Source organism: Phocoena phocoena, chromosome 3 (assembly GCF_963924675.1).
Source record: "Phocoena phocoena chromosome 3, mPhoPho1.1, whole genome shotgun sequence".
Classification (NCBI taxonomy): domain Eukaryota; kingdom Metazoa; phylum Chordata; class Mammalia; order Artiodactyla; family Phocoenidae; genus Phocoena; species Phocoena phocoena.
In genome coordinates, this window is record NC_089221.1 from 127,292,025 (window position 1) to 127,302,534 (window position 10,510).

Sequence of the window (10,510 nt, forward strand, 5' to 3'; positions counted from 1 at the left end):
TGTAAAACACACACCGGGTTTCAAAGATTTAGTAGAGAAAGAAAATGTAAAATATCTTGGTAATAATTTTCTATATCGATTATACATTGAAGTGAAAATATTTTGGATATATTGGGTTAGATAAAATGTATTATTACCATTAATGTCACTTTCTATAGTTTATTAATATAGCTACTAGAGAATTTGAAATTACATGTGGCTCGGTTTTGTGGTTTGCATATTTGTTTTGGACAGTGATAGTACAGTGGAGTATTATGCGGGGGGGTTGCTGGTGGTGGGTTTTTGGGTTTTGGGGTTTTTTTCAGTGTGAGAGAAGAGAAACAGTGTATTTGGTTTGGGGGCATTTGATTTTCAGTAGCTGCACCTGTCTCTTATAGGTGGTATTTGAGCTGCAAGTTTTCTTTATGTATTATAGAAATCCAGTCTTCTGTCTGTGAAGATGGGGAAATTAAAGCCCATTAAGAAATGGGATATGCCTAGGGCCACAGAAGTTAATGGTGGCAGAACCCAGACACCTCCCCCCATCCCAGCAGGTGGCTTCCTAGCTGTACGATGCTGCCACCTGGTGGCCACCCATATATGACGGCTGCAAACTCAACAGCCACTGGGCTCCCTTCAGGAGGGGCACTCTGCTGCCATCTACTTCCCAGTCCTCTGAAAGGACAGGGAGGGTCCTCCTCTTCCTGCTCCTCAACCAGACTGTACTGAGCCCCAGCCTGACAAAGTATGACAGCACAGTGACTGAGGAGGGCACGCTCCCCGGTTACAGACAAACGCAGATTTGAATCTCTACTCTGACCCTTTCTAGCTATGTGCCCCTGGACAACTCACTTACTCTGACCCTCAGTTTCCCCATATGTAAAATGTGGATAACAGTACTTGCCTTAAAGCTACTGAATGAGATAATATCTGCAATTTGAGTCAACAAATATTTAGAGAACACAACTTAACGCACTGTTCCTGGTGCTGGGATACAGCAGTGACCTAAACAGACAAGTCTAGTGGTTCTCAAAGTGTGGTCTCCAGACCACTGACATCAGCACTACCTGGGGACTTGTTAGAAATAGAAATTCTCAGGCCTCCATCCCAGATCTACTGAATCTGATGCACGCTCAAGGTTGAGAACCACTGGACTCAAGAGGCACAGACTCCGGACTATCAGTTGGGGTTAAGTGTTATGAATGTGGCAGGTAAACAGCTTAAGAATGATGGCTAGAGGTGGGGCAGGGGGCAGAAACATTAACTGATCTGTGATGATCAAGGAAGGGCTGTTTGATAAGGTGACAAGTTCCAGCAAAGATCTGAAAGCAATTATCTAGAGGAAAGGGAATGTTCCCTTTTAGATGTTTATTTATAAAATAAGTCCATGTAATATACAGCATGGTGACTATAGTTAGGAACTGTAATCTCTATTCTGGTCAACCATACATCCACCTAAAAATTGAGACTGCTATTCATAATGAAAAAAGCAGCACTTTAGGGAACTGTCTCTGCCACACTAATTGATTCTGATGTAACTAGCCTTTGGGGGTCTGGCTTACACTTGTATGCCTCCAATGATTAGGAGATCCACTCTTCATGAAGCAGTTTTATTTCCTCTTAGCAGCTCTCTTTTAGAAAACTCTTCTTTATCTGATGCTTAAATCTCTCTACAACTCCTACCGACCCACTGGCCAAGTTCTACCACTTAAGAACTACAAGCAACAAGACTGCTTGCTCCCTCTTCGCCAAGACAGAACTTTACTTAAAGTCCCTTATACATCTTCTCTTTGGCCCACTTAAGGTCAGCAATGCTACCCTGAGACCACGTTTGGGGAAAGGTCTTCCAGATCCTTCATTAAGAGACTGAGAATGGCCTTGATAGTATTCTCCTGGGCAAAAGGGAGCCATGACACCATCACCCAGGTCAATGAAGTGAACCGGAAGAAGAAACAACTGGCAAGACCTCAAATATAGATGGTTTTCTCGAAAGAGGACTTGCTTTTCTACAAGCAGCCCAGACACTCCCACCTGGGACCACATTAGCTCTGAAATCTGAGGACTTCTGGCTTAATATGAAGGTCAAGTTCAGTTCCCTCACCTTGGGGCTATGGGTGGGGCTGAGGGCAGAGCCTAAACTTAATCTCTGGGCACTGACTCCAGTATGTGCCCAGAGGGCTACCCCAACTTTCTTTGCCTACAGCTCTCTGCTCCCTAACGCATTTCATCTTAATGTCCTTTTCTTTCTCATTTCTTTAACTCCCGTGAGAATAGAGCCCAAGAATGCATGTTTGTTTTAATGTATCCAGGATCTAGAAAAGTCTTCAACTATCTAATTGACTACAGAAGGCGAAGCCCATTCTTTCAATGATTCAGCAAACAAATCTTTATAGAGCCCCTACTTTTGCAGACTGGGCTGGCAGACACTGAACAAGACATACTCTCTGCCCTCTCAGAGCTCACAGATTAGTGGGGAAATAGGCTATTAGAACAGAGGGAGACTAGTGGTACCACGAGGAGAGTAAGGGTGTTGGGGGAACTGAGTGGAGAAGCATCTTGAGGGGCATCCAGGAAGATAACTTTGCGAGTGATGAAAAGCTGATTCCAACAGGTGAACAGAAGGTAGTGAGGCCAAGTTGGGGAGAGGAGATACTGAAGGAGCCAGGCTGGGAGGGGGAAGCATGAGCAAAAGACTGAAGGCATGGAGAATTGGAAAACTGAAAGGAACTAGGTTTGGCTTGGGCAGAGAGGGTGAAGGGTATGGCAGGGTTAGATAAAACACTGGAGAATCGTGGAGACTGGCTTCCAGACTGAAGAGTGGGGCAGGGATAAAACAGCAGGATGGTGACAGAATCCAATTAATTTTAGATCACACAGCTGCAGTGTGGCCTAGGGATAGGCAGGGACCTGGGGGAAGACAGGGAGACTTGGAGAGACTGTTGCAGGAGCTCAGGTAAGAGAAAGGAGCGAGAAGTAGGGACCATCTCCACGGCCCTGGTTGAGGCTGCACTTACAGCCAGCAGCTGGGCTTCCATGGTCTGCAGTCTCGGGGGGGGGGCAACATCTCGAGTCCTGCCCTGTCCACCTCAGTGGCCAGGAGGCTGCTTACATTCCAACCTGGGCTGCGCCAATTAGCTCTCCTTGTAACTTGCAAACAAAACCTAGAAATGAACTGCTTTCAAAGACCTGGCTGACTGCATCCCTTGTTACCAGGAAACAGCAGGACAGGTTGCAAAGTCCCATCACAGGAAATAAAAAGAACGCTCCAGCAAGCGCCAGCATTTTCCCACCAGGATTCCAGCCAGCTGTCATTCATGCTGCTTGGCAGAACTGAACAGGCATGAGAATAGCGGCAGCTTCTTCAGCGCCAGGCACTGTGCTAAACGCTTTAATCTTACTTTTGTGATGCCCTATGAGGCTGCCCTTATCACAGGAATTTTCACTAAAGGGCTGAGGGGTTAAATAATTTGCCTGAGGTTAGAGTCCAAATCTGGGGAACTGGGATTTTCATCCTGGAATGCATACCTGAGGGTCTGTGCACCACGTCCTGCCTTAGAAACCAGAATGACAGTAGAAAAGTACCCTCGTTTTTTTCCATGTTTATTTTGGAATCCTTTAAGATTTACCAAAAAGTTGCAAAGGTATGGTGTTTCTGTATAACACTCATTTGGTTTCCTCATGTTAACATCTTACATTATAACAATACATTTGTCAAAACTAATGAGCATAGGTACATTACTACTAATTGGACTCCAGGTTAGATTATTAGCTTTTATACTAACGCCTCTTCTGGTCCAGGATCCAATGCATTACATATCTCCTTCAGCTCCTTTGGTCTTTTTTTTAAAAATAAATTTATTTACTTATTTTTGGCTGCATTGGGTCTTTGTTGCTGCATGCGGGCTGTCTAATTGCGACGAGCGGGGGCTACTCTTCGTTGTGGTGCACGGGCTTCTCATTGCAGTGGCTTCCCTTGTTGTGGAGCACGGGCTCTAGGTGCGCGGGCTTCAGTAGTTGTGGCTCGCGGGCTCTAGAGCGCAGGCTCAGTAGTTGTGGCGCACGGGCTTAGCTGCTCCTTGGAATGTGGGATCTTCCTGGACCAGGGATCGAACCCGTGTCCCCTGCATTGGCAGGTGGATTCTTAACCACTGTGCCACCAGGGAAGTCCCTCCTCTGGTCGTAAGTCCTTGTTTTTCATAACTTTTGACCATTTAAATGTTGATAACGCTGTAGAATGTCCTCTAACTGGACTATGGGTTTTCAGAGAGAATTCAGAGGTGAAGTGCTCATCTTGTCAAATCAGAGTACTATCAACATGATGTACCAGAAGTGTCAAGCAACCTTAATAGTTTGGTTAAGGTCTCTCCAGAACAAAGTTAACATCTTCCCTCTTCCATGTTCGTGAGTCACTAAGTCTAGCCCACAGTAAGTTCCACTTACTGGAAGGGGGAGCATCTACTTTTATTTAGAATCCTTTTTAAGATTTATGGCTTAATTTATTCCAATCACCTGCAACAGCATGGACTCATTTTATACTTTGGGTTGTAATCACTCATTTTTAAGATGAAGAAACAAAGAGACTCAAAAAAGATGGCTTGTCCATCACACAGGGTAAGTTGGTAGGAGCCATGGCAAGACCCACCTCTCCAAGGTTCTTCCAAGTTGGAAGAGAACTGTGAAGAGATCTGTGTATCAAGGTAATGGAACGTTAATCATCAATAAAAAGGAATGAAGTTCTGAACCATGCTGTGATGAACCCTGAAAACATGATGCCATTGTCTTGCCTTGGGGTAGCAGTCACTATCACACAGCGCTATGCTAAGCCTCTGCAGAACACTCAGTACCATCTGGTGCCACTGGGTCCTCGGAGCTGGATGCATGCTTCCGGAAAGCAGAAACTTTCTTTTTCATCACCGACGAAAATAGGGCTTGGTGTGTATTTGTGGGTGACCGAATCTTTATGTACTTTATGTACTGATGTGGAACAACCTCCAAGATCTGCCAAGTGAGAAAAAGCAAGATGCAAGAGTGCGATCCCTTTTTTGCACAGAAGGTGTGGGGGGCGAGTACACACCCACACGTGTTTATATATGGCTGTCGGGAAGGCTCTTCTGCTCAGGCTACATACACTTAGCTCAACAGTTTCCACTCCACTCCCGCTCTTTAAGAACTGGTCCACTTTTGGAATCAACACCTTCACTTTCAAAACAAGGTCTTCAAGGCCTTGGTCGGCTTTAGATGACTGAGGTAACTTAACACCACAACAAGCAGTGTAGAAAAGACCCAACCGCAGCCACCATTATCTCACCTTCCCTTAGGCTCCTCCTCCCAGGAAACCAGTTCACAGAACACAGGCTCACCCTGTCCCATGGTAGGGGCTGAATCAGTACCTCTTGTGCTCCTCTTTGACAGGCTAGATACATTCTCTGAAGCAATGTATCTATTAAATGGCTGTTGGTTTATCAACGCACCCATGACCTCAAGACAGTCCCACACCCTGGTTAAATACAGGAGGAAGGAATCAAAATATCCCCAAGGGTGGCCCCTACACAAAGGAGAAAAGACTAGAGTCGAAAAGAACTTACATCAAGGCAATTTATTAACAGAAAACAATAATTTGAGGAGTCCTGTTCACAGACGGCGACCACGGCGACCCCCCTTCCTGCGGGTGCTGTCGGAGGGGATGGGGGTGACATCCTCTGTGGGGAGGAAGAGAAAACATCATTGCCTGGAGCTTGATGGGAAGGGGTCCAGGCCTCCCTGGGCCAATTGGTCTAACGGATCAGCAGTGGATCCTGCTGCTTCACAAGTTAAGTCCTCAGTATTTAACAGATCGATGTGGAGCTGCCCCATCTGCTGCTTCCTCAAAATTTCTGATGTGGTTTGAACTCAGCTTACCAGAAGGGGAAACTGAGGCTCGGAGTGGGTCACTTGCACAGGATGTCAGAGGCAGGTGATAAATCCAGGTTTCTGACACCTAGCACACTGACTCTAGTGGGACATCCTCATAAACTGAAGAATATCTCCTTTTTAATAGCTAAGAGGTTGCAAATGTTCTGAAAAAATCTTGAGAGGGCTAGACCATTAGACTGAGGGATCAGTACATGTTGCCACAGAAACAATAGAGAAGGGCTAACATCTCCTTCCTAAGAGCTATAAGTGGCCAGATCAGACATGAGGGTATAAATACTACACAAGTGTAGAGAACTGCTGTGATTCTCAACCATGGGAGCTACTGGCCCCTCCATACTCTTGTCACAATGCCTGGCCTGCCCTACTGATACTGAGTAGTCAATGATCACACAGGAGACACCCCCCCAAAATACCAATAGCAACCCTCATGAGAACACTGGAAAGGACAATTCATCTCCTGTCAGTTCCACCAGTCACCATCAGGCACAGAAGTTCAGAAATGAGACGGCGCTGTCCCAATGCAGGACATTCACATCAAGGCAACAAGGGTGTTCAGGGAGAGTTTATGTCACATGGTGCCTCTTGTACTCCCTATTAACAAACCTAACTGCCAAAAGTTACCAGACTAGGCCCTGTATCCACTGAGCAGACCACATGCTTTCCGGGGTCAGTGCTTCAAAGCAAATCCAAGCATAAGCCAAAGAGAGGCACTCACCAATCCGCCCAATCTTCATTCCTGAGCGGGCGAGGGCTCTAAGGGCTGACTGGGCCCCTGGTCCAGGAGTCTTGGTCCTAGGATATGAATATCCAAATTAAGAAAAGCCTTTGGCCAAGTCATTAGAAGATCCCACGACCCTCTAGTTCAGGGCTCTACAAACTTTCTTTCTGCAAAGGGCCAGACCATAAATACTTCAGGCTTACTATGCCACTTACTTTTTGTCACACACTCCCCCCAGCACCATGGGTCACAGTTTCTATCCTGCTCTGCCTGCACCTTGTTTAAGGAAGTGCCCCTTTTGGTCACATGCTGTGATTCTAAGTGTTTCTGGTGATCTGTCCTTTTCCATCCTCCCAAGACCACGACACTATCATCGGTCCAGTGGACCACTTTAACAACTTCCTATCTGGTCTGTTCCCAACACAGCAGTCATCTTAAAATACAAATAACAGGGCTTCCCGGGTGGCGCAGTGGTTGAGAGTCCGCCTGCCGATGCAGGGGACACGGGTTCGTGTCCCGGTCCGGGAAGATCCCACGTGCCGCAGAGCGGCTGGGCCCGTGAGCCATGGCCGCTGAGCCTGTGCGTCCGGAGCCTGTGCTCCGCAACAGGAGAGGCCACAACACTGAGAGGCCCGCGTACCGCAAAAAAAAAAAAAAAAAAAAAGACAAATAACAACAATAAAATAAATATCATACAACCCAGCCTCAACAGGTCATTACTGTTAACAAGTTTTCATGCCCCCCCGCCCCCAGCCCAAGTCCAAATCTTAACCAGGTTCTTCAAGACCCAGCAGGACCTCACCCGCTCCTATCTTACCACACCTCATGCCACTCTTGTCCACAGATGTGCCAAGCTCATTTCCACCCCAAGACCTTTTCCTTCCAGTCGTTCCTGGCTGGAATACTCTCCCCTGTCCTTCCTTCACTGGACTGACTTCTAACCACAACATTAGGTCTTAGTTTAAACTTTATTACCAACCCATCCTTGACACATTTTTGCTTCCCAGCACTTGCTGCAAAAAGAAACCACATGCTCCCCTGCTCTATGCTGCTTAAAGCCTGACTCTCCACCAGCCTAAGAGCCACGTAAGAGGATGGAGACCGTATCTATTGTCCCCCATCACTCTCTTCTAGTACTTCGAACACAGTACCTCGTATGCTCTGAGTGCTCAATTAACACAGTAAGTTGGCGCAGGGGAGGGTGCAGGAAGCAGTTACAGGCATATCTCATTTACTGCACTTCACAGATCATGCCTTTTTTAAAAAAACAAATTGAAGGCTTATGGCAACCCTTCATTGTCAGATGGTTAGAAATTTTTTTTAGTTGCAAATTATTTTTAACTTACGGTTATGTACACTGTTTTTTTTTTTTTAAATGCTACTACACACTCAGTAGGCTACATACAGTGTAAATGTAACTTTTATACATGCTGGGATAACAAAAAATTCACGTGACTTGCTTTACTGATATATTTGCTTTAACAGAGTGGTCTGGAACCAAACCCACAGCATCTTTGATGTATGCCTGTATTAATTATGTACACACCTAGGATGTCTTGCCCAAGCCCAGTGACCTCACTGCCCAGTCCCAGCCTTACCTATTTCCTCCTGTGGCCCGGAGTTTGATGTGGAGGGCAGTGATGCCCAGCTCCTTGCACCTCTGGGCTACATCCTGGGCAGCTAACATGGCAGCATATGGAGATGACTCATCTCGGTCAGCCTTCACCTTCATCCCACCAGTTACACGGCAGATAGTTTCCCTGGGGACAAATGCACAGGGTCCTTTCTTTCCTACCCAACAAGGATTCAGAGTGCATACCACATCCTAATGAATAAAAAGCACTACTACTCAGGTTGGGCAGAGAATGAAAGTCAATTGAACATGCATCCTGATCTGACAAGACTGCCATGGGCTCTGCCTTGATGGGGTTCAGATCCTAGATAACTAAGCTCTGTATCGACGATTTACATGTACTTTTACATTTAATCCTCCTATTACTCCATGAGTAATTCCTCCTCATGTTACATATGAGGTCCCCATGCTGTAAGCCCATAAGGGCACAAAATGTCTCCTTCTCTCTCAGAACTCCAGTACCTAGGAGATCACACCATCTGTGGACTCATCAACCAAGAACATATCCTTATTTGAACATTTTACAACAATTATTTCAAGAGATCCCCTTAAACTGCCACCCAGTTCCAGGGTCGTTTCTAACCCCAACCCTTGTTAATTGGGTCCTGGGCCTCGCCACGTAGGTACTCACTTGCCAGAAAGATCGGTGACATGGACGAAAGTGTCATTGAAGGATGCAAAAATGTGGCACACACCAAATACATTTTCTCCTTCGGCCACCTGAGGACCAAGGCTGATGACCTGTTCTTCTTTCTTTTCTTTCCCCTTGCGAGGTGCCATTTCTTAAGGAAAGAAAAAAAAATCCCAGTGTTAACGACAGAAAACCCCAAGGTTTACTTCTCTGGGAATAACTGCTCCCCCGAGAAAGGTGCGCGGGACACGCGGGCACCTGCTCTCCCGCCCCACGCCGCGAACACGCCAGCGCTCAGGATTTCCAGGTGTCGCTTGCTGGAGGCTAACCCTGCCCTGCACCTCCCAGCCCACCGTGCCAAGACTTGAACGTCCCTCGTCTCGGCCTTCAGCGGCAATAGGCGCACGGTAGATGCTCAACAAACACTGATGTTAGGAGAAATTAAGCCTTCCCCTAATTTCTGGCTTTGAGAAACCTGCCCTGAGCGCCCAGAAATTAAAACGTGCCCGACTTAGCAGTCACTCAGATTTAGGAAACACCTAACGAAGGGCCTTTTTCTGCATTCCCCTCTGGAATCCTCACTACATCCCCACGGAATTCGCACGACTATTCCTACTTTCCAGATCGAAAACAAACTAGAAATCAGGGGACCGGCCTGCGACCGCCTACGTAAAAGCTGGTGGGGTAATGGTGGGAGATCACAACAGACTAAATTTCCCGCTCCTTTCCCAATCAACCATGCTGTGCTGCCTTTTCAGCGCACGTGTGGTCGTGGCGCGGGGCCTATGCCTTCGAGGCTAGACCCGAACTCACCCCTGCTTTACCGGCTTTTCCCTGAAGCAAGACCGCTGCCTCCCGAGACGGGACGCGAACCAGAGTCTGGGTCGGCCCGCCGAGCTCCTCTCGCCCGGCACTTGGTTTGCCTTCCACGGAAAGACCCCAGCCCCACGCCCCGGCCCCGGCGGGTCCCCGTGCCGCAGGATGCCACCCGATTTTCCTCGCCCAGGGTTCCTACCTACTCGTCTTATTCAGAATCAGCCACCAGAAAGAAAGAGAGGGAGAGGGCGGGGCGACGGGTCACGCACGTGTCCCCGGAAGTGTACGTCTGCGGTCACGGGGCGAGGCCGGCTCCCGGAAGACGCCGATTTTAGCGTTTCCAAGGAGATTAAAACGCCCTCGAGAATACAGCTTACTTAAAGGAGCGCCTAAGGAGGTAAGAGGCTGGGTGTCTTGGCGAGCGGGTCTGCTTCTAAGACTGCACGAAGCAGCCACACACGGTGGAAGGCCTGTGTCCTAAGATGGCGGCGACCGCGGCTAGACAGACTTCCCTGACCTTGAGCCTGGTCAGCCTGGGGGCGGCAGCGCCCCTCGTGGTGTGGAGGTGAACAACAACAACGAAACCACGGTGATCGTAGACTTTCAACTTCTGTGTACTTGGCAAAATAAGAATAAATTATTCAATACTTAGCATTGTATACTAGCCTGGGATAAGCGATTCATATGCATTGCCTCATTTAATCCTCACCACATTATCAAATAGATACTGTTTTGACTTCCCTTTTAAAGAAAGCGATTTTATTTTATTTTTTAAAGTTTTATTGGAGTATAGTTGATTTACAATGTTGTGTTAGTTTCA

At 47.2% G+C, this 10,510-nt stretch overlaps 1 protein-coding gene across 1 annotated transcript; it reads right to left on the reverse strand.

The window, feature by feature from the left end:
* Window positions 1-5,567: 5,567 nt before the first annotated feature.
* On the reverse strand, window positions 5,568-9,924 carry RPS14 (ribosomal protein S14). Its single transcript, XM_065873897.1, has 5 exons — window positions 9,890-9,924; window positions 8,875-9,025; window positions 8,209-8,370; window positions 6,608-6,684; window positions 5,568-5,678 (listed from the first exon to the last, which is right to left on the reverse strand). Exons 2-5 carry the CDS (start codon window positions 9,021-9,023, stop codon window positions 5,611-5,613), a joined length of 456 nt encoding a protein of 151 aa, XP_065729969.1. The 5' UTR covers window positions 9,024-9,025; window positions 9,890-9,924; the 3' UTR covers window positions 5,568-5,610.
* Between the last annotated feature and the right edge of the window lie 586 nt (window positions 9,925-10,510).